Source organism: Thermobia domestica, chromosome 2 (genome assembly GCF_964235325.1).
Source record: "Thermobia domestica chromosome 2, izTheDome1.hap1.1, whole genome shotgun sequence".
In the NCBI taxonomy this organism is placed as follows: domain Eukaryota; kingdom Metazoa; phylum Arthropoda; class Insecta; order Zygentoma; family Lepismatidae; genus Thermobia; species Thermobia domestica.
The window spans coordinates 323,025,458-323,051,330 of NC_137455.1; the positions used below are offsets into that span (position 1 = coordinate 323,025,458).

Consider the following 25,873-nt stretch of genomic DNA (forward strand, 5'->3'; position numbering starts at 1 on the left):
ATCATTTTTCCCTACGCCGCCGAGGGAAATTCCCCTCCATCTGGCAACTGTAAGTCGGTGTGGGGAAAGATTCTTTGCTGTTTTCTCGTCGTTACTTGATATTAGTGCTGTAGAATTTTTGTGACATTTGCGGTTTTCGGTTTTTCAGAAAACCGATTTTCTGAAAACCGAAAACCGCAAATGCGGTTTTCAAAACCGAAACCGCAAAAGCGGTTTTCGAAACCGAAACCGCAAAAGCGGTTTTCAAAACCGAAACCGCAAAAGCGGTTTTCAAAACCGACATTTCGGTTTTATGAAATTTCACTTTTTTCAAAAACCGGTTTTCGGTTTTTTCAAAAACCGATTTCGACAGCACTAGTTTGAATAGAGGGTTAACAGATAAGATGAAACCTATTCTTTGGACATGCAATCGATTGCAGAAAACCACGTCTTGATATCTCTTATCGTTTTTGGTGTGATACCTGTCAACAGACGGACAGATGAACGAAGCTGTTCTATAAAATTTCCGACTCTTATAAACAGCATAGTTGGGAAATCTAATTATTGCAATCTCCTCCCCTTTTCTTCTCACTCCCTTCTTCCCTTTTTAGGTCAAATATTTTAAAAAAATAAAAAAAAAGCCGGAACACGTTCCTAATTACTTTAAATGAGAAGCCTAAATACCAAGTTCCATGTCCCTAGCCTTCAGAGATTCGGGATATTGATATTTTAATAAATCAAATGAGTTTCATTTCGCAGTGTGAAATTACGGTAAATTTACAAACTGTACGAATTTAATACTCAAATTTCAAGTAGTTCACCTATAACTACAGGTTGCAATAGATTAATAAGATCAAAAATAGAACCCATTCCTCGGACGCTAAATCCATATCAGAAAGCCACTGCTCGCTATATCTTATTGTTTTTGTTCTATAGCAATACATGTTGAAACCGGAAATGATTAATTTTAACCACTTCCGGATTCAATAAGGGGTTAAGGAAGGAGATAAGACGTACTCTTTGGAAGCTGAATCGATTGCACAAAACCGCGTCTCGACATCTCTTACCATTTTCACTCTACGGAAATCAGTATTGAAATTGGAAGTAATAATAAATTACAATTACTTCCGGTTATTGGTAAAATATTGTGGGTTGTGACGATATATTCTCTTGATACAGTGAATTGATTTGCAGAAAAAGCACTTGACGCTATTTATTACCATTTGTGTTCTATTGCGATCATTATTTAAACTGGAAATTGTTAATTTAAACCACTTCTAGTTTGAGTAAAAGGTTAATGGATAAAATGGAACCTACTATTGGAAAACTGAATAAATCGCAAAAAAAAAAAAAAAAAAATATATATATATATATATATATATATATATATATATATATATATATATATATAATTTACCATTCTTGCTCTACAAAAATCAGTATTGAAACCGGTATTAGCAAATTTTAATCACTTCTGGTTTTGGTAGGGTGTTCAAGATAGTTTTCGTACGTTGGCTTGAGACGCTGACTTTTTTTTTTTTTAAAGAAAACCCTTCTCGATATGCGTTACCATTTTCGTTTTATGGCAATAAACGTTGAAACTGGAAATGGTTAATTTGAGCCACTTCCGGTTTGAATAGAGGGTTAACGAAGGAGATAGAACCTATCTTAAGGACGATGAATCAATTGCCAAAACAAAAAAAAAAAAAAAAAAAACGCATCTCGATATCTCTTGTTTTTGTTCTGATACCTCTCGACAGATGGACAAAGCCGTTCTATACTTTCGACACTTATGCATAGTTGGGAAGTCTAATAATTGCGACTTCTATTTTTCCCTTTTTTCTCGTCGAATTTCCAAAAACCCTTCCTTTCTTTCACCTTACATCAAAAAATCTATGCACTGTTCAAATTTCAAATTTTAACTTAAGCAGCTTGGCTTGGGTATTGATCAGTCAGTCAGTTAGTCACTCAGGATTCCTTCTAGGTATGCGCACGAGACGAGTCGAGACAGGATTTTCCTGACAAAATTCGAGTCGAGACACGGCTCTTCCAACAGAAAAATATACATTTTTCGAGTCGAGACATCACTTTTACAGCACATTTTCGAGACGAGATAGCCACAAATCTTGTCTCGTGCCCATCCCTAATTCCTTCCTTTATACATTGTCAAATAATTTCTGTTTATTATTCGTTCAGAGTATTCGCGGCAGATTAAATGGCTTTTTAGGCACTGAAAATATTAGAGGACTACAACAAGATATTGAATAAATAGTGTGAAATAATATGAAACTCGAAAAGTGGTTTTTAATATCGTAATTCTAAAATTAATCTCCAAGAATTAAATGGCCTCCTTTCGTTATGGGTCCCCAGCATTGAGGATCATTGAGTTACGTCACTGATTGCAAATGACAACTATAGGCATAATATCGTAAAATAGTTAAACTAGGCAACGGTGAAAAAAAGAGGAAAAGAATTTATATATTTGCAGCAACTGTGAATTTAAACTTAGAAGAGCCCACACGTAAATATTTACATAATTCATTTCAGAACACAGCTACAAGATCAAAATTTCTTGAAAGGAGAAAAACCAGTGGAAATGGACAATACACTCAAACTTTTTATCACTCAACATGGTATGGAGTAAGGGAACGAGTATCCTCGGCAGGGATACTTTAGTTAGTTTCTGTAAGGGGGATCAAAGTATGATTGAGAGGGAAAAATCTCCCTCATTCCTTTGATAATTCGCAACATAACACTAACAAATGAGTTTTGTTTCCCAGTAGACTTCCAAACTATGGGGATTCAATACTTAAACTTGAACTTGTGAATCTATAACTACTGGATCCAATAACTTGATAAGATTAAAGATAGAGCCTGTTCCTCGGACAGTGAATCCATGTCAGAAAAATCATTACTTGCTATACCTTACTGTTTTTTTTTTTCATGGGAATAAAGGTTGAAACCGGAAATCATTAATTTGAACCACTTTCGGATAAAATATATGATTAAGGGGGGAGGTAGAACCTATTCTTGGGGAGCTGACTTGATTGCAGAAAACTGCATCTCGATATCTCTGACCGTCTTTGCTCTATGGAAATCACTCATTCGACCAATCAATCATTCATGCTCTATTGACATTCGAAATATTAGTAAATTTTAACTACTTCCGGTTTGACAGAATGTTGCAGGATTTGATGGTATGTTCTTTTGATAATGTGAATCGATCGCAGAAACCCACTTGTCGCTATTTAATACCATTTTTGTTCTCTGGCGATATATGCTTAAACCGAGAATAATTATTTTAAACCACTTTCAGTTTGAATGGAGGGTTATCGGAGAAGATGGAAGCTATTTTTGGAACGCTAAACCAAATGCAAAAGACTGCATCTCGATATCTCTGGTCGTTTTTGCTCTGTGCACTGTTCAAATTTCAAATCGATTTTGGTAAAGCATTGTGTGCTCTTGAGAGACTGAATCGATTCCAGAAAACTGTCGCTATTTATTGTAGTTTTTATTCTATAGCAATAAATGTTTAAACCGGAAATGGTTAATTTCAACCACTTACGAATTCAATAGAGAATTAAGGGACGAGATAGAACCTACTTTTGGGAAGCTGAGTCGATTGCAAAAAAAAAAAAAAAAAAAAAAAAAAAAAAAAAAAAAACAAAAAAAAAAAAACTCTTCTCGCTATCTGTTATCGTTTTTGCTATGTGGAAATCAATATTGAAACCGGAAGTAGTAGTGAATTTCAATCACTTCCGGTTTTGAAATAAAAATAAAAGTTTTTCAGTTTAACGTCCTACGATTATACCTGTTAGGCGAAGGGAGACTATGATTAAAGCAAATGAATGATGATAATGGAAGAATTGGTGGAATGAGAAAGTGGGACGAAATGGGTGTGCCCCGAGGAAACCAACGGACACAATGTTGTCTACTACAAACTTACTTGGCCAGGGATCGAACCAGATACCACACACACCAGAGGTAAGCACTCTGCCACTGAGCAACTGTGCCCCCCATTCACTTCTGGCTTTGCTAGAGTGTCCGGGAAAGTCATGGTACGTTGTCTTGAGACACTGAATTGTTTGCAAAAATCCGCTTTTCACTCTGTTTCCGTTTTGTTCTATGACGATAATCGTTGAAGCTGGATGTGGCTAACTTTTTACCACTTACGGTTTGAAAAAATGAAATGAAATGAAATCTTTAAGTTTTACGTCCCACGGTTATGCCGGTTAGGCTAAAGGAGACGGCGATGATGAGAGATGAGTGAAATGGTGGAATGAAGAAAGTGGGAGGAAACGGGAGAACCCCGAGAAAACCCACGAGCACGGTGTTTGTCCACCACGAAGTTCACTTGGCGGGGGCTGAGATCGAACCCGGGACCCCAAACTCCAGAGGTGAACGCTCTACCACTGAGCCACCGCGCCCACACTTACGGTTTGAATAGAGCGTTAATGCAGAAGATGAAACCTATTCTTGGGACGATGAATTTATTCCAGAAAACCGCATCACGATAAGACGATGTCTCTTACCGTTTTTTCTATATGGAAATTAGCATTGAAACAGGAAGTAATATTAAGTTTGAACCACTTTTGGCTCTGGTAGAGTGTTCAGGATAGTCGTGTTACGTTGTCTTGAGATGGAGAGTCGTTTGAAAAAAAAAAAAAGTTATCGCTATCTGTTACCGTTTCGTTTTATGACGATAAAGGTGGAAACTGGAACTCACTAAATTGAACCACTTCCGGTTTGAATAATTAGTTAATAGAGGAAGTGGAACCTATCCTTGGGGCGATGAATCGACTGCAAAATAATAATAGTAATAATAATAATTTCGATATCTCTTATCATTTTAACTCTGATACCTGTTAACAGACGGACTGTCAGGCAAAAACCCGTTCTATAAAATTTCCAATCCTTACCCATAGCATAGTTTGGAAGTCTTATAATGACCGAGCGCTAAGGACTTCATGAACTGATCAGTCAATTGAGAGTATGTGATGCTGCAATCTGGCCTGCTTTATTCCTCAAATACAGTGCCGGCTCGTCCATATAGACAAACCAGGCGTCTGCCGAGGGCGGAAATATTTAGGGGCGGAATGGCAGGATTTTTTACGTGCGGTTGATCCACATTACGTGCAAACAGGCAAAAATTTAATTTTTAGACATATTGCAGTCACTAATCACGTTTTTGATGGAATTTTTTTTTTTTTTTTTTTTTTTTTTTTTTTTTAGAAAGAATTACAACCATTTTTTGTTTTATATTAACTGACATCGACATGGTTTACATTACAATAAACCACCTTTATTTCCTGTTGCCCTGTGGTTATATTAATAAATTAATAATTTTATTCCAAATACCACAGCAATAAAAATGATTTTAAAAAACTAATTGGGTTATAGATTACTTATTAATACCATAGACAGAGGTATTGGAAGTAAGTTTTATTATTTAATTAGCCGAACCGAATCTGCGCTGTCTACTCAGTGCATCGTTCTGTTAAGACCATGAATCTCCTTCCCACTCTGCATGTCTCCTTAGTTACACAAGTAAAGGATAGGAAACTCACAAAGGAAATGAATTGCTATGTATAGATGGTGGAGTGAGTTTGTAGAAAATTTGTAGAAGTAAAACGATATCAAGTGGAAATATTTTTTCTAATAAATTCATATTCATCCGGGTACGCTTCATTGCGTCTCTTAAGGTCTTTGAAGTTGAAAGCATGCAATAGGTTTTGCCATTGATTTAAGCACAGCGCCAGCAATATCCGTGAACCCGCCGTACGTAACTACTCTACTGGTTGTCTAACACTGTAATTTCGGCCTGCAACCATGTTAATCTTATGGGCTCAAAACGGCCCCTAAAATGTTGAATAAAACAATAACGACACGGGGTTCGAAAATTTGAATGAAAACTGGACAATCTACATAAAATTTGGAATTGACCAGTGAAAACGGCACGTTTCTAGCACTTGTGGTTTTCGAGATCTCATTGTCGAAAGGATTGGAGACAAACATATAAACCAGCGTTTCCCAACCGGTGTGCCGCGAATGGACCGCTGGTGTGCCGCGAGGAAATCGAAACAAAATTATTAATTCTATAGCAACCAAATTGCAAGACATAGGGAAAAATGTATATTTCTGTATTTCACATTACTATGAATTTCTACCATGGAAAAAATTACTGTAATTGTAATATATTATTCTACATGTATTGCTGTGTAGCAGACAGTATTTCGGCTCGTACACATTTTCACGGTTAGCTGCTACGTTACGCTTCAATTGAGAGTCATAGTAACACCGAGAAATGGAAGCACTTGTACGGTACGCGTCAAGTGAACGTTCGTAGAACACTCATTCGCACGTGAATGACAGATCAACACTTTGTTCAACAGCTGTGTTTTGACTTCGACGCATCGCAAGCTGTGTGATTGCAATAATATGCACCGGTTTTGGTTAAAACAGCAAAGTTAAAAGTACAAGACATTTGTTTGTTCGTTCGTTATTTGGTTATCTTCGTTCTTAGTGAAAGGTTTTATACGTTTTCGAAAAAGAAAGCGTATTTTTAAAAATCTGAGTCCTATATTTCATTGCAATTGTTTTCTATTTTAAAATTAAAATAAATAATAAGCATAATGATTAGCATAGGGGAAACCCAGTGATCGGGGTCGAGCTTCCATCTCTGAGAGAAGGAGATCAGTAATGACAGAAAAAATTACCATGGTATTTTATATTTGCAAATAATAATAATAATAATAATAATAATAATAATAATAATAATAATAATAATAATAATAATAATAATAATAATAATAATAATAATAATAATATCTATGAGTGTGCCGCGAGAATTCAAGTTACACCCGTAGTGTGCCGCAAGTTGAAAAAGGTTGGGAAACGCTGATATAAACTTAACATTTTAATATATAGACTACTCGTAATTGAACCTGCACTCTCTACACAGCGCATTATTCACATATCAGCATGAATCTACTTGTTATTCCTCACATCTGTATATGTCCCTTTACAAACACAAGTGAAAGACGTCTTGATAAAAAAAAAATTGGCAAGAGATACCATAAAGGGGAGATTTTGTCGATTGCTTTTTCAATATCTCGCACCGTTTGCAAGATTTGAGCCTAATTCCGGTTGGAGTTTTTAATTCATGTATGATCAGTGTTTTCTTTCTTCTTGCATGCAGTATGTAATAAGCAAATACATTACACACACAATTAATTATAATGTCAGTGATATACCGTATGGTGTTCAGTGGGCAAAACACTCCAAACAATAAAGATTCAACTTAGACTGGAGAAATGGTTATCCTTCCTTTTTCAGTATTATTTGGCCAGGAAACAAACGACTGAGGCATATTCAACCCGTATACACAAAAATGTGGTGTTGGAATGTATAATGCGTAGGATATGATGCTTTAGTTTTTTTTTATTTCAACACTTTTAATGTACCCGTAAAGATGTAACAAATAAATAATGGCCATTTTTTTAATATTCAATTAGAACTGGACAATCTATGTAAAATTTGCAATCGATCAGTGAAAACGTCATCTTTCTAGAACCTGTAGTTTCCGAGATCTCATTGTCGAAAGGATTGGCCACAAACATGTGAACGTCCACAAACATATAGTTTAAAAGAACTCCAAAGATGGCAGCACAATTCATTTGCATTTATTTTGGACAAGGCTTATTCAAATACAAAGGCTTTGAACAGTAACTTAAAAACATAAACTTTATATATATAAAAAAAGATGTATTTAAATAATAATTTATTTAAGGTACACATACTTTAAAATATTGTATTTGTTAAACATGAAATCTCAAATAACCGTAAGTCAAAGCTTCGAAATCCAAAATTAGAGGTTGGAGTTTAGACGTTTTTATAGCTTTTGTAGCATTTTAATAGATAGACTAGCTGAAACTGCGCTCTCTACACAGCGCATCATTCATATATGAGCATGAATCTCCTTATCATTCCTCACAACATCTGTACATGTCCCTTTACAGACACAAGTGAAAGACGTCTTTATAAAGTTGGTAATGGGTATCATAAAGAGGATATATTTTTCGATAATTTTTTCAATATCTCGCACCGTTTGCGAGATATGATTCAAGTTCCGGTTTTGGAGTTACAATTATTGTCGTAGGGACGTGAAATTTGGTATAGGACTATGTATGTATCTTGATAAGAATCGGCAAGGGGTGTATAATAAAGAAGAGATATTTTCAATTATTTTTTCAATTTCTCGCACCGTTTGCTAGATTCGATCCTACTCCCGGTTTTTATTGATTAATTGATTATTGTTTACCACCCGTTTTCAGCAGAGATGCTATACGAAATGTCGACCTACACTTTAAAGTGTGATCTGAACTATTCTCTGTGTATGATCCCTCTGGGAATCGAAAACAGCACCCTTCACACCAAGGTCGTGCACGCTAGCCCGTAGAACAGTGGGGAAGGCTTTACAGTTTTAGAATTGTTGTAGGTGGATGAAATATGATACATGTATGTAATTTGATATAACGGAAAAAGGGAAATGGACATCATTAAGGGAAGATTTTTCGATTATTTTTCGATATGTCGCAATGTTTGCGAGACATGATCCTACTTCCGGTTTTACAGTTATTGTCGTAGGGAGATGAAATGTGGTATATGTATGTTGTTTGATTAAAAAAAAAAAAAGAAACGGCAAGGGTTATTATAGAGGGGACATTCTTTTCTATTATTTTTTCAATATCTAGCACCGTTTACGAGATATGATCCTACTTCCGGTTGTAGTTGGAATTGTCGAAGGAAAATGAAATATTTGAGTTTTACGTCCCACGATTATGCCGGGTAGGCTAAAGAAGACGGTGGTTATGAAAAACGAATGAAATGGTGGAATGAAGAATGATGGAGGAAACGGGACAACCCGGGAAAACTCACACACACGGTATTTGTTAACTACAAAATCCAATGTCGCGAGCTGAGATCGAACCAGGGACCCCACACACCAGAGGTGAACGCTCTAACACTGAGCCACCGCAGCCCCAATTGTCGAGTGAGATGCAATACGGTATATGTATGTACTGTAATGAGAATCGGCAAGGGGTATCATAAAGGGGAGAATTTTCGATTATTTTTCAATATTTAGCACGTTTGCAAGATATGAGCCTATTTCCAGTTTTGAAGTTAGAATTGTCGAGGGGGATTTTCTCGATTTTTTTCAATATCTCACACCATTTGCGAGATATGATCCTACTTCCGGTTGAAGTTTGAATTGTCAAGGGAGATGCAATTTGGTATATGTAGACCCTATTTATTGAAATGAAAATCGGCAAGGAGTGTCAAAAAGGGGAATTTTTTCAATATCTCCCACCGTTTGCGAAATATGAGCGTACTTTCGGTTGGACTTAGAATTGTTGTAGGTATATTAAATTTAGTATATTTATGTATCCTAATGAGAATTGGCACGGGATATTGTAAACGGGAGATTTTTTCGATTAGTTTTTCAATATCTTGGTCCGTTTCCGGGAAATTAGCCAGCTTCCGGATTCGAGAATTCAGAGCTTGCGTTTAGGAATTGAAATGTTGGACGTCATATCCTAGCGAATTTCTTTCACGCAATGCAAAATTTGCGTTTTAGTTTGCGCCAATTAGCATAGTAATCATAATTTCTTTTTGCATTCTCGCCGAATAGTATGTGAAGCTTCTTTAGCGACTAAAGATTTTGTAAAGTATCAGTTGTTTGATTTTGATAAATGGGTGGTTACTGCAATGTAATTCTGTTGGAAAGACTCGTATTCAAATCCACCGCCACGAAAAGTTTTAATATGCTTGAATTTCAATTTCAATCCGTAGGTCAGTGGGGTAAGAAAGATCTCCTGTGAAGAAGAAAAAAATATATATATTCGAATGACGAAGAAGAAGGGGACCGCAGTATGTCAATGAATAGAGAAAAATATTTACAAGTTTATTTCCTTCAATTGTTTTAGATTTGGTACCATTTGTTGATTCATGTATGATCAGTGTTTTCTTTCTTCTTCATTGCTGTATGTAATAAGCAAATACATTACATTCACAATTAATTATAACGTCAGCAATATATGGTGTTCATTGGGCTAACGCTCCAAACAATAAAGATTCATCTTAGACTGGAGAAATGGTTATCCTTCTTATTTCATGAACATTTGCCCATCAAATAAACGCCTGAGAGATATACAACTCCTATATACAACAGTATTGTGTTGGAATGTATAACTCATAGAATATGATGGTTTAATTTTTTCAAATTTCAACACTTCCAGTGTACCCCTAAAAAAATTGTAATAAAGAAATAACGGCAATGTTTTTTTTTTAAATATTCAATTAGAATTGGACAATCTACACAAAATTTGGAATCGACCAGCGAAGACGGCACGTTTCTAACACTTGCGGTTTTCGAGATTTCATTGTCGAAAGGATTGGAGACAAACATATAAACTTCTCTTTGGCGACAAACATATAAACCTAGCATTTTAATATATAGACTAATTGAACCTGCGCTCTCTACACAGCGCATTATTCACATATGAGCATGAATCTCCTTGTCATTGCTCACATTTGTACATTTCCCCTTACAGACACAAGTGAAAGACATCTTGATAAAAATCAGCAAGGTATACCATTAAGGGGAGATTTTTTCGATTATTTTTTCAATGTCGCGCACTGTTTGCAAGATTTGAACCTACTTCCTGTTGGAGTTTCTAATTCATGTAGGATCGGTGTTTTCTTTCTTCTTGCATGCAGTATGTAATACATTACATACACAATTAATTATAATGTCAGTGATATATGGTGCTCATTGGGCAAAACACTCCAAACAATAAAGATTCATCTTAGACTGGAGTAATGGTTATACTTCGTTTTTCATCATATGGCCATTGGCCATGAAACAAACGCCTGAGAGACAAGCAACCCTTGCATACGATTATGTTGTGTTGAAATGTATAAAGCGTAGGATATGATGCTTTACTTTTTTTTAAAAAAAATTCAACACTTTCAGTGCACTCCTAAAAAATGTAATATAGAAATAACAACCATGTTTTTTTTTTTTTTTTAATATTCAATTAGAACTGGACAATCTACACAAAATTTGAAATCAACCAGTGAAAATGGCACGTTTCTAGCACTTTTGGTTTTCGAGATCTCATTGTCGAAAGGATTGGAGACAAACATATAAACTTTTCTTTGGAGACAAACATATAAACCTAGCATTTTAATATATAGAATAGCTGAACCTGTGCTCTCTACACAGCACATCATTCACGTATGGTCATGAATCTCCTTGTCATTCCTCACAATATCTCTACATGTCCCTTTACAGACACAGGGTTAAAGATGTCTTGATAGAAATCGGCAAGGAGTACCATAAAGGGAAGATTTTTTTCGATTATTTTTTCAATACCTCGCACCGTTTTGCAAGATTGAGTGTACTTCCGGTTGGAGTTTCTAATTCGTATGATCAGTGTTTTCTTTCTTCTTGCATGCAGTATGTAAAAAGTAAATACATTACATACACAATTAATTATAATGTCAGTGATATATTGTGTTCATTGGGCAAAACACTCTAAACGAGAAAGATTCTTCTTAGCCTGAAGAAATGGTTATCCTTTGTTTTTTGTTTTCATTTGGACATGAAACAAACGCCTGTGAGATATGCAATCTTCATATACAACCTCTGTATATAAATGTGTGGTATTGGATTGTATAACTCGTAGGATATGATGCTTTACTTTTTTACAATTTCAACACTTCCAGTGTACCCGTAAAAATGTAATAAAGAAATTACGACCTTGTTTCTTAAATATTCAATTAAAAGTGGACAATCTACACAAAATTTGTAATCGACAGTGAAAGCGGCACGTTTCTAACACTTCTGGCTTTTGAGATCTCATTGTCGAAAGGATTGAAGACAAATATATAAACTTTTCTTTGGAGACAAACATATAAACCTAACGTGTTAATATATAGATGCTTAAACAAATAGTAACAGTGTGATGATATGATGAAAATGTCAGGGGTGACAAGGCTATACATTGGTTTGGGTTTTGGGGGAAATGAGATTATCTGAGCGTAGGCATGTTTTTCCCCTAGGATATAAAATATCCTAGACCCGCCCCTGCCCAAATTCTCTAATGACAAGTTTGTTTACGATTCAAACAAAATGGAAAAAAAGATATGTAATGCATTTTTGTATTTATATAATATTTTTGTGATATGTATTTTTTTGTTACTTTATGCAGTATATAGCTTCATTCGTTGCTAAAACGTATGTACTCATTTATTCCAAATACATTTTAGTGGTTCATAATGATTTCATACTATAAAATATCACAGAAATCAGTACTGCTATTAAAAGGAAAAAAAAAAAGGATTAGGATTTTGTTTTCTGGGATTTCGGCATCTATGGCCATTTTGCCCGTCACATATTAAGTCATGACGTCCCTCGGCGAGCACACAATCCAAGGAAAGGGAAGCGGCCTGGGACTGATTAGTTAGGTACTACCCCGCATTTGCCTGGTGTGAATGAGGAAAACCTCATTCAGGATGACTGGCCTGAAAAAACGTTATGCCCCCACTGGGAATCGAACCCGGGACCGCTCGCGTCGAAGGCGAGAGCATTAGCGACTACGCGACGCAGGGCCACTTAAAAGGGAAAAATATACTGGTTGACAGACACAAGTAAATCTTATGTAAATCGATGTTTGATATCATTTTAGTCGATGGGCTACTTTTCTATGTTAACATCAAAGAGTCTTGTGCTATTACAACCAGTATACAGTATATTACACACGCATAATTCGTTTCATTCTAAGTGGTTTGAGCAGTATCATAGCATTAATGACCAATTAGGAATATTATTTCGAACATTTAGAATTGCTAAAAAAAAAAAAAAAAAAAAAACCTTTTCAAGCGAAGAGAAATGCATCGCCCTCTTCCAAAAACACTAGTTATAAATATGGGTATTTAGTTTAGTAATTCAACCCGAATTTAACTTCTGACCTAAGCTATTATGAAGCATATCCACTTCTATTTTACTTCCCACTTTTTGTCACAGAAGATCCGAGCAGGGGTGCCCATCCCCCCCAAAGCTGATGGCGCATTCCCCCCAAAACTAATAATCTCTTCCCTCCTCAAAACTCAAGTCCTCTAAAAACAATTGCCCAGTGTAGTAGTAGTTTTTATAGTACTAGTAAGTGTTATTTTTGTCTTTGTTTTTATTTCCTGTAGTAGTATTATAGAATGCTTGTAGTAGTAGTAGGGGCAGTAGTAATTATAAAAATGGCATTACTTTTATTAGTAGTCTTGGTAGTGTACTATGTGTGTGAATGTGTGATTACATTTTCCAGGATCTGCGAAAAACAAACAACTGCCTAGCTGGCTTCACTCTGTACAATACATGGAGCTGAATATATAGAATACTACTGGAGCGACCTCTGACGGAAAGTCTCTATTGTACACAGTGATGACATTTTTGAGCTGGTTTTCAGTTTACCGCAGGCCCTGGAAAATGTAATCGCACAAACAGAAAACTATACAAAATATTATCATTAATTCATTTATTATACGAGGGCTATCCAGAAAGTAGATTACGTTTTCGTCTGTGTCCGCTAGGGGCGGGGCTAGCGCGGCCATCTTGGGGTCAGAGCGTTGCGCAGCTCAGTCGGCATCTAGCCGTGCTAGTGAGAGGTTCGTGCTGTGCTCCGTTAAGATACTGTGACGGTTTGAAATGTCTGCGTTAATTGAAAATCCCGCGAGCTGCGAGGTGCGTGCAGTAATAAGGTTTCTGACAGCAAAAAACTGTAAACCGATAGAAATCTATCGGCAGCTGTGTGAAGTGTATGGGGACAACATTATCACTGAAGGTGGAGTGCGACAGTGGGTCATAAGATTTAAAAATGGCCGAACCAATGTTCACGACGAAGATCGAAGTGGGAGACCCAGCAAAGTGACTGCCGAACATGTCGAAAAAGTCGATGTTAAAGTCCGTGAAAATCGAAAGTTCACAATAACGGAACTTTCTTTGAGTTTTCCACAAATTTCGCGAAGTTTGTTGCACGAAATCATCAGCGAAAAGCTTGGTTACCACAAGTTTTGTGCAAGATGGATTCCAAAAATCTTGACAGAGGACCACAAAAATCAGCGAATGGCTGCAGCGTTGCACTTTTTGGACGCCTACAATAAGGATGGTGACTCTTTACTCGATCGCATCGTTACTGGTGACGAAACATGGGTGAAACACGTGAACTGTGAAACGAAATTGCAATCAATGCAGTGGGGGCACACAGGTTCTCCCCAAAAACCCAAGAAATGCATGCAAACAATGTCGGCAAGGAAGATGATGGCGACTGTTTTTTGGGACAGAAAAGGTGTGATTTTGGTGGACTTCCTGGAAAGAGGCACTACAATAAACGCTCAAAGGTATTGCCAAACTCTGCAAAACCTCAGAAGAGCAATTCAAAACAAGCGCAGAAGAATGTTGAGCTCTAAGATCTTGTTGATTCACGACAACGCCCGGCCCCACACGGCAAATGTCACGCGTGAAGTTCTTGAATCTTTTCAGTGGGAGTTGTTTCCTCATCCGCCGTACAGTCCCGACCTGGCACCGAGCGACTTCCACCTATTCCCAGCAATGAAGAAGTGTCTGGCTATGCAGCGTTTTGATGACGACGAACAGCTGCAAGAAGAGGTAACGAAGTGGTTGAAGTCGCAGGCGGCCGAATTTTTCGACGAAGGAATTTCCAAGCTCGTACATCGCTACGATAAATGCCTTAATTTGAATGGTGACTATGTCGAAAAGTAGTATTTGTGTGTGGCTTTCATCTGTATATAATAAAATTTGTTTCCTATATTTTGTTGATTTTTTATTCCAAAACGTAATCTACTTTCTGGATAGCCCTCGTACATCATGTAGCAATTGAACAGCATTACTTATTAAGTGTCGTACATGGTATAAATAAGAAATAAATAAATGCTCCCAGCAGAAAATGGGTAAATTACCTACACAAAGCGATAAACCGACCAGCCCATCCTTTCATATAGCAACTTGCGCGGTACTTCATTCATAGAGTTTCTAAGCAGGGGGTAGGGGGATTCATTCTCGAGATTAAAAAAAAAAATCGCATCGTGTTCCAATGTTATTCTGACGACAGCAAAATTACTTATTCGACATTAGAGTAAAATTCTTCCCCAATTTTTTTATTCCCCCCCAATTTTTTTCTCGATGGCACAACTTGTGCCATTCATCCCTCCTGTGGGCGGCCCTTCTCTCTTAAAACGAACCAACCTTTCCTTTCATACGGCTACTTGCGCGGTACTTCATTCATCGAGTGTCGAAGCAGGGGGTACGGGGGTTCACCCCGGAAAATTTTTGAAAATTAGCTTCTCAAAATCGTGTTTTAATGCTATTCCGACAGTAAAATTGCTAGTTCGAAAGTAGAGTAAAATCCCCCCCAAAATTTTTCTCAATGGCGCAGCTTGCGCCATACATCCCCCCTGTGGGCGGCCCTGGATCCGAGTATAGGTCCTTTAAAAAAAATCTTTCTTATTTATTCACTTGTGATAATCACACCTACAGTAAACAGTCGCATCATGTTCACGTTGTCATAATGGCAATATAGAATAACTTTCTGTTTTACGGTTTTTATTTTAATTACGATCTATCCAAAAATACAAGATGACAACGCGATGCGATTTTTTTTGTTTTGACAAGATGGTCCATCAGTTCTTACCAACCAAGGTCAATCAGCTTGTGTAGTAAGAAAATGTGCGTGTGCGTGAGGCACATCACGATAATCGTAACGTGGAATTCAAGGTAAATGAGGGAAGGGGTAAAAACTGAATGAATATTCTGACTTATATTCATACTTCTTGTAAATGCATTAATGAGCATTTTACGTTGGTTACAAGATATTGATGAATATAACGAGATAAATGAACATCAATTAATTAACTTTCTGTGATCACAATAACCTTTTGTGTTAAGTGGTAACAAAGTTACATCGCAATATACTTGTTTGCTCACGCAATATACTAGAGTAAGCTCAACCAAGTTGTAAGTGACAGGTTAAATGAACTTCCCTATCGATTAAACTGATTTAAAAAATCTTCTGCGAAGTTTCTCTCCATGTGGGAACACCTCGTAGAAATGTAGATATACCGAACCGCAATTTGCTACAAATACGTTCCTGCCGCTACATTGTAATACAAAATCCCATTGAAAACGCGTGGTCTTTGGGGGGAAGGCCCAACAACTGGAACAGCTGCGGAGGGCGATACTCATTCCCTCTACGCTCTAACGTGATGTGAAGAGTGTATCACTGCGCACAGGAGGGTTCTATGGCGTATTTGGAGCAAGTTTTTCAGTGAAATTGTCCCGATGACCGTGAATTTATGGCGCCGCGAGAATTTTTGCTCTGTATTCTGTTTATAGTAGGTGTAATAACGAAACGAACCACGGGTAAGTACACATTTTATGCTCATTGTATCTCTTATAAGCCAATAAACAAGTGCGTAATGTGGCGTATATTGTGTAAGAGTGCGGTGCTTATCTAAACGAGGCTTAATATGGCTGCCGAGGGCATCTTGCGTTGTTGTGTCCACGGCTCTCATGACAACGAAATCAGTTATGATAAAGATTGTAGAGTGCATGATATGTTACATATGTCAACTCTTAGGATGACAATGTTGTGTTGTTGAACATATAAAAAATGATTCGAAGAAGTAAACACGAAAGAAAAACTTTGATTACACCCGCTTCTGCTTAAACATACAAACCTGTTATGTTTTCGTTGAGAATGTGACATTCTTACCTTGACCTTGAACGTGATAATGTTAAGAAACTCAGTTCTCAACTTGTAATGTTGGTGATTACTTCAGATTATGCTGTCCGGTATATGTATTGTACTGTCGAACTCAGTATCAGTCGTAAGATGAGATAAGATGATCAACAGCCGTAATGTGTACTGTATGGCTGAGTTGTGAAATTATCAGTACGCGTGTGACTGATGTGTAAGACAATGTTCAGTGTATTATGCACATTAGCTCGTAATACCGGTAAATAGTAGTAAAATATTGCGATTGCAAAAAAACTTAGAACAAAATGGAAATCAGATGTAATTGATTTTTTTCTAGTATTAAAGAACCGGGTTGTTTGTATTTGTGACCTTTCATCTACTAATAACAGATTAGTACAAAGTTTTGTGGTGGCTCCATTTGTTGATTTCGCAACGGATGTGGGAAAACTTATGCTCTACTCTATGTGGATATAAAACACAGAAGCGTGCAATAGAGTGATTGTCATTTCTGAAATACGAATGTTATAGGCATGGATAGAAGTAAAGGGCCAATTTCTATATTTCATTATTTAGGAGTCCTATGAGTTTTAGGTTACATTTATTAATTTATTGATTTCTTTAATTTATTTTTATTGTATTTTAAAGTGTGTTGCTTCCCATGTTCCGTAGTTCTTGGGGAAGGCATGGTAAAGATTCCGAATCACGCTTCTCATTTGATTGGTGAATTTGCGTAAATGAGATGAGAGATCTTATACTGACAGTACGTTGGCATGGGCTTTCCGCGTTATTGAATGACAAACTCTCTTGTGTCTTGGTGGCGCAGACACTGCTTTGATTCCCAGTGAGTACCTAGTGTGGATCGCATATGGCTACAAGCGTTTATACACTATCAGTGCTTTATTTAATCTAGTCGATTTCGGGACAATCTAAAACTGTAGAGGGAGACCGAATTAATCACCTACATGCTAGAGCAAATTAAAATTTTAAAGTTGGAATATATCTGGATAAAAACACTGACCGTAGTAGTTCGGTAAGAGTCCTCACCTCTGATGTGTTTTATCAATCTATGAGAAGGGCAGCGGTGGCTCAGTGGTAGAGCGTTCACTTCTGGTGCATGGTTGGTTCGATCCCAGCTCGCGCTAAGTGAGCTTTCTGGTGGACAAACACCATGTTCATGGGTTTTCTCGGGGTTCTCTCGTTTCCTCACACTTTTTCATTCCATCATTTCATTCATTTCTCATCATCACCTTATCCTTTAGCCTAGCCGGCATAACCGTAGGATGTAAAACAAAGATTTAATTTCAATTCAAGAGTAATTTTATACCAAAACATTTTTTAAAAAATAAATGTTCAAAGTATGTTTGGATTTACGCAATAAACAAAATACGAATGCAGAAATTAATTTATCGACTTCCAGACATTGATAGGGTGTTAGGCAACCAAAAAGACACCAGTCATACGTTTGGTTGCATAACTAACCCGCTGACGAGAAAAATTGCAATACCACTTTGACAACCAATTAAGATAGCCGGTCCCACACTGAACAGAGAACTTACGGGTATAAATTAGTGTTGTTAAAATTAGATTCTTCGAGTATTTGTTATTCAAATATTCGAATAAACAGCACTAGTACAGCGACAGAAGTCCTTTCCGTTTGGTAAAATTTATTTTGGGAATAACGAAGAAATGGCTGCAATGTACAAAAATTACATTCTTTTTAATTTATTGAAAACTGTACTCAAATTATCCTTTCATTCTGAAGTTATTTACGAAACTAATCTCATCAAACTGAAAGAAATTTTGTCGCTGACTGTGTAAATCTATTACAAGTAAAGAACGATGATGATAAGTAAAATTAAAAAGAGAGCAAAGAAATATTCGAAATTTCTGTTATTTTCCCAAAAAACTTTTTTTCTTTTTTTGGGGGGGAAAAACATTTTTTCTGGATCTATTTGCTTCCGACTGTTTCCAGGACTGTTTGTGTCTTTAGTGTTGAGTTAGTGCAAGTGTTCTTTTTCTTTGTTTTCTTTTGTCCTTTTTTTAATATTCCAAGTTAGTATTCCATTATATTCGACTTTCAGAAAAAAAATGTGCTAATAGTAAAGTTTATTTTAGTTTAGAATGACATTTTCAAAATTGTGCTTCTCTCCCCCTATCAAAGTCACGTTGCCGTACCCAGAATCGATAGATTTAGGGGGCCACGGTAGCTCAGTGGTAGTGTGTTTACCTCGGGTGCGTGGAGGTCCTTGGTTCGATCCTAGCTCGCGCGTGAGTTTTCTCGGGATTCTCTCGTTATGTCCAACTTTCTTCATTCCATCATTTCACTCATTTTTCATCACCACCGCCTCTTCCAGGCTAGCCGGCATAAACGTGGGATGTAAAACAGAGATTTCATTTCATTTCATTTTCGATATATTCACTTTTTCAGTAAGAATTGCATATCTTATCCCATCTTTCGACAGGCCCGTATCTAAGGGGGCCGGTCCCTCCTTAAATTTTTGAGCCCCCCTAAAATTTTCACGGTAGGCTTGCAAATGAATTATAGTATAGTGATAAACTATAATATTTTTGGATGGCCCCTCCCTAACTTCAGCCATCCCCCCCCTACATTTTTGGGCTGGCTACCGGCCTGTCTTTGACATGAGTGTTACATGTTATTCAGCAAAATTTAAGAAAAGTTTCATCACTATTAATTAGTTACATGTTGGCAGTGTAATATTAAATCAAAAGAAAGGGGTGTAAACTCGCTTTTTTAAGTAATGTCGTTTCCTTGTATTTCGTTTTTTCTCTGAATTAACACCCATCAGAACATAAGCAACAGAACATGCACATGAACTCCTTCGTGGCTGTATGGTTAGCATACACGCCTTCAGTGAAGGAAGCCCGGGTTCGAAACTCGGTGGGAGCTCATGCGGTTAGAATACCACGTTACGCTGTAGGGTCACGTCTCATGTGGCCTGGATGCTGAACGGAATGCTAAACTCCAAATTATATAACCAGAGCATTGTTACAAAACACTATATAGGTAAATTAATCCGTGTTCAAATGCACATTTTAGAATAACAATAAAGGAAACAAAGATAATTTCGAAAAACGAAAAGCACTATGGCGTGTATCGGTATCTATCTCTATCTATCTATCTATCTATATATATATATAGATATAGATATAGATAGATAGATAGATATAGATATAGATATAGATAGATAGATATAGTTATACAGGGTGCATCATTTATAATGTCCCACCCCGGTAACGGAGAAACCAAAAGAGGTGGAAAGTGAAACTTTTTACGAAGCAGCTATAAGGAGAGGAACGAACATCTTTGCATTTATTAAACAGAATCACCTAACAAACAGTGTTGCCAATCGAATATGAAGTTACGTATTTACGTCAGGTTGTTACATATTTCAAATCAACATGTCAAACGAAAATTTAAAGTATCACATTTATTATGCAGTGTTGCAAACTAAGGATGTTATAGTATCACAAACATCCGAAGTTTGGAAGCCTCTATCACACATACAGCACAACAGAGATGGACAGGATAATGCACATTGAAAGTACCTTAGGGTTGGATACATTGTCATGGTATGACTTGTTTGGAATAAGTAGGGACGAAGTTACAAGGACTTGAAAATACCAATTTTTTTCGAAAAGTTTTATTTCGAAAACATGCTTAGATAATTATTATATCTAGTTAATTAAATGGTTTGCAGTTGGCAAACAAATGTTGGCGTTTACAGCACTTTGATATCTCAAACCATCCCAGAAATAGTATAAACATTAATAAAGTTCAGAACACTACTGAAAATGATGTATTTGTAGCAAATATTTAAAATAATTTGTTGTTTCCTTCTCTTTATAGCATTACAACAACAGCTTTTAGTGGCTGTAATTTCATTCTCCCAATTACATGATTTAAGCAGTGTTGCAGACTTTAGCAATTCTTTTCATATCTCCGGAACGGTTTCAGATATCAAAGGTAAACGGAAAAATGATTTATTTGCCAATTGCAAACCATATAGGTAACTAGATATGATACTTAATCTAAGCATAACTTCGAAAAAAAAAAAAGACCTTTTGACATAATTTAAATTTTCAAGCCTTTGTAATTTCGTTTTTATTCATTCGCAGCAAGTCATAACATGATCATGGTTATGATACTATAACATCTTTAGTTTGCAACACTGCATAATAAATGCGATATTTTAAGTTTTTTGTTTGACATGTTAATTTGAAATGTAGGGCCTATAATAATCTGACTTATACTTCTTGTAGACGATCCAAGAAAGCTTGAACAAGAGTCTTGTTCAAGACCATTCAAGACTATTTGATGAAAAAGGCGTCAGCACTGACGACGTCATTTTTGTCTTGAATTCAATAGTTTCGTTCAAGAGATTTCGTTTCGGTCCTGTTCTAAACAATCCAATTCAAGATTATTCTCAATAGCCAATCAGCGGTCGAATTGAGTGCAGGAAAATACAAAATAACTATGATGGCGGCGTGAGACAGAGCAGCAGCAGTTGAATAAATATCTTTTTATTACTCTTTTCCTTAATTATCTGATGTTGAAAGTACGCTTATCTGCCCTGGATATTGTTAGTATTTTTTGTTGACAGTATACACAATTGATGTAGTTAGAGTGCTTACAAGCCCATAACTATTGTTAAATCTTGAGGCAATGATAGGTACAAGTATTAATTTGAGAATTTAATATACAAGAATATCGGGTGTAGATTAAGAAAGTAGAGTTCATCAAACAAAAAATATATATATATATATCTGACTTTCTTCCTTTAATAAGACGTTTTGTATTCTTATTAATCTGCGATAATAATAATAATAAAAATGCGTACAGATTGATAATATGCTCGCAAACTTTAGTACTCTGGAAATTATTACATGTTATTATAAAATATGCAATTATTTTATTACATGATTCACATGTATTTCTGGAGTTATTTCTTAAGGTAGGAGTTGCTTTCATGCTTGCAGGTTAATTTTACGAGGACCTTCCCGGAAGGTACAAATGCGCATCCAGACATATGCCACATATTCGAAAGTGAAAAGCCCCACTAAAATCGAGAATGCTATTTAACAGTGTCAGCGCAGGAACGTAGAAAGGGGCCCACGCGAGAGTACGTCCGTCGGGAGCAGGCGCGTCATCGACGGAGGTTATAGTGCAAGAAACATAATAATAGTGCAACAAACCCTTGACATCGTGTTCATTCATTTGAATTCAACTATAGCCCTTGTAATGATTTGATACTGGTAACATTAAAACTTCTAACCATAATTTCCTACATTATAAGGCATGTTCCGACAGTGGAAATTATTATCCCATCTCTCTCCTCCGCCAAACAATCCTCTTTCATGTCCACTCACACATTTTAATAGTAAAATTACTATTTGTTGGACAGGTTATTCTTAGCCAGTACCAAATATGGGATTGGTTTGTGAAGAAAGTCTGATGCAGATATGGGCAGTAAGTCCAGTGGCTGAAAAAAATATATATATTATTGCTTCGTTTGGTTTCCTGCGTTTTCAGCGCTTTCTTTAAACAGTTTTCGATGCCATAGCATAAATAACATCAAAAGGCAATCGTTGCTTCGTGATACAATTTTGGGAAACAGTTCGATTTTTTCTTTTTGAGTGTGATTCTGCCATCAGTACGCCATTTGAAGAAACAGATTTTTAAAAAAAGCTTAGTACAGGGATTTTATATCTAAGCAGCACTTTACTTTTTTTAACTTAAACTAACCTAACCCGCTTTTAATGTAAAAGGGGCAAAATACTTAGTGAAAATTCGAAGGGGGTTGCTACAAAATGAATTGACTGCTTTCTAAATTATTTAATATACCGGTAATCTATTAGATTCCGAATGCCTGCAGAAAGTTAGGAAAGATGCTAATATTGTTGCTATTCATGCGCAGGTTGGAAATAAATCATTACGTAGTTTCGCTTTCATTTGTTTTCATAGTTTCAGTCACTTGTTTTGGACTGCCACCTATTAACAAGTATATAAAACATGATTTAATACCTCTGTGATCGTGTAAAAGTTGTTTCAAGACCATTCGAGACTCTTGTTCAAGTGTCTTGAACAATACTCTTTTGAACGTGTAAATTTGAGGTATTGAATGGCCTTGTTCAAACTTTCTTGGATCGTCTACAAGCAGCATTAGTGTCATTTGAAAAAAAAAAAAGTTATATTGGAAAATGAAATCTTTAAGTTTTACGTCCCACAGTTATGCCGGTTAGGCTAAAGGAGACGGTGAACATGAGAGATGAGTGAAATGGTGGAATGAATAAAGTGGGAGGAAACGGAAAACCCCGAGAAAACCCACGACCACGGTGGTTGTCCACCACAAAGTCCACACGGCGCGAGCTGGGATCGAACCAGGGACCTCAAGCACCGGAGGTGAGCGCCTTACCACTAAGCCACCGCGCCCCCAACGTTATATTGGGTTGGCAACACTATATATTGGGTGATTCTGTTTAATGTGTGGAAAAATGTCCTCCTCCGTATAGTTGTTTCATGCCAAGTTTCGCGTTTCTCCCTCGTTTGGTTTTTCCGTTATCATGATTGGACATTATAAGTGATGCATCCTGAAACTATTTGAACAAACTTCCGGGACTGATTCCCGACACCAGTTTCGACGATATAATGTGTCGAAAGCGTGGAAAATGAATTTCAGAGGGCTGTAATTCAAAAACAACGCTACGTAGAGAGTGCGGTTTAAAACATGACACTCGAAGTCATATCTACTCCATTGGAAAATGTATGTTTCAAACCTTCGCAAGATGTGTGCGACAGGCACGTAGCCAGAATTTCAGAAAGGGGGGAGGAAGGATCCGTGACATGAAATACTGTGGTCATCACATTAGGGGCTCGATTATTCTAAAGTACTTTACTACATACAAGGTATAATTGGTTCGTTTAGCCAGGATTTCGTAAAGGGGAGCATAAAATACTGAGGCCCAAGACCTTGATTAATCTAAACTACGTGGCAACATAACAAACTATGAAGAAATCTTGAGTAAAACAATATAAAAAAGCACTGAAAAAGATTTTACAATATCTATGCTCCTTCCTCTGTTCATTCAAATATATCAATTTTCCTTTCATTATGGCCTCAGCTGTTATAAAAAGTAAAAATCCAATAATGTCTTGTAAAATATTTTAAAATATCTGGGTTCATTTCTCTGTTAAATCAAATGTTAACAGAACTTTCTTTCCACACATTTTTGTTTTTGTTTTCATTATTCCGTCAACTACTGTGTTCTAATGATCATGTATTGCTAGTAATACAAATATCTTCAAAAGAAACAGTAACCAAAAGCTTGCTGCAGCTCTATTTTTTAACGCTGGTTCTTCTTTCTCTCTCTCTCTCTCTCTCTCTCTCTTTTTTTTTTTTTTTTTGTTTGTGTGTTTCATCCTTAATTTTTTTCATTTCTGGTTTCGAAGGGGCTCCGGATTCCCCATAACCTGGCATGTAAAGATGGATCGAAATCGTTGTGGATGGAGAGGTTTCCTACTTAATAATCATAATTCGTCATAATTTGTATGTAATACGTAGTATCTCAAACAAATACGAACAGGATGGTTCATAAATGTGGAAACAGGTAATGAAAAAAGCTCAAAATATGTCTTGGACAAACGTAGGTGCAAAGCGACGGAAATGTAAAAATGAAATGAAATCGATTTTTTGAGTTTTATGTCACACGATTATGCCGGCTAGGCTAATGGAGACGGAAATAATGAGAAATGATTGAAATGGTGAAATGAAGAAAGCGGAAGGAAACGGGAGAACCCCGAAGAAACCCACGCACACAGTGTTTGTCCACCACAAAGTTCACGTGGCGGGAGCAGGATTTGAACCGGGACCCCATGCACCAGAGGTGAACGCTCTACCACTGAGCCACCGCGACGGAAATGTAAGAAGTAGCATCAGAAACACATGATTCATACTCGGTTCAGCAATAAACCATTAAACCCATTGAAAATGGCTGATGACTTACTTAATATATGCTGTGCAAGTTGAAGAGGCAAAAATTACCATGCCCAGGCCCTTGTGTCTGGTCAACGACAACATAGGACTAGAGAAGGCACATGCAAATAGACCAGAACTATGGTGAAACAACCAAAGTGTACAATATAGTGGAATTGCCATACAACAGATGCTCGAAGTTCCCACCATAAGTTGTGAAGCATGTATTCCCACGTCGCACCCGCACGAAGATCCCAGGTTCCTGGCAAACAGCACGACAAGCGTCCCGAAGACGTTGCTCCTTCATGTCATGGTATCAGGAGCTGGGCTATCATATCCCACACTCTTCAGATGGCCCCAACGATAAAAGGTGAGAGGATTGAGATCGGGAGACCTGGGATGACATACAACAACCTCTCTCCGTCCATCCGTCCTGGGAATGTGCAATCTAGATACTCATATTGGCGTACATCCACACGAAAGTAAGGCATCATGCATGAACCACATACGGTGGCGCTCTGGTAAGGTCACATCTTTCAGCAATACAGGAAGCGGGATGCGGAAGAATAACTCTTGAACCACCCTACCGATCTAGATCAAATTTTCAACATAGATGAGGTTCGGAACTGGGACAATTTCTGCCATTTTACTTTGAAGGTGCAACAGGGAAGGGGGTCGCTGAGATGAACAATGACGACTTCCGATGCTGTTTGAATTTCAATTTAGCCACGCAACATGGAGGAGAAGGGGAGAGAAATATATAAATCATCAAAAGTGGTCGATATCAGAGAGCGCCTTAGTAATAGTAAAAATTGACTGACTAACGGAACATTACTATTTTTTTCTTAATTTAAGCCAGTTAAGCGTGTAATTGATGCTAGTAACATGCTGAAACCTTTTGCAGCAGAACCTATAAAATATATGGGCTATTGAAAAATCTTTCCAATAACTGTAGAAATATTTGGAAGATACTGTGCGGTTAAGGAAAACTGGCTTCTGACTGATAGCTGCACGTAGTGTAATGAAAGCGACGGGGGGTCGCCAATCACTGCACTATTTCACACTGTTTCCAGG

The 25,873-nt window shown here is 36.9% G+C and overlaps 1 protein-coding gene across 4 annotated transcripts in view; it reads left to right on the forward strand.

The window, feature by feature from the left end:
• Positions 1 to 16,219: 16,219 nt before the first annotated feature.
• Positions 16,220 to 25,873, forward strand: part of LOC145678667 (protogenin-like) — a 162,890-nt gene continuing 153,236 nt past the window's right edge. Inside the window, exon 1 of one of the 4 annotated variants that reach the window (XM_081749058.1) lies at positions 16,220 to 16,471. In XM_081749058.1, coding sequence (XP_081605184.1) covers positions 16,405 to 16,471 — 67 coding nt within the window. In that variant the 5' untranslated portion in view covers positions 16,220 to 16,404. Of the gene's footprint in view, positions 16,472 to 16,516; positions 17,068 to 25,873 lie in introns of those variants that run through there. The other 3 variants (XM_081749055.1, XM_081749056.1, XM_081749059.1) reach the window with 3 other exon arrangements.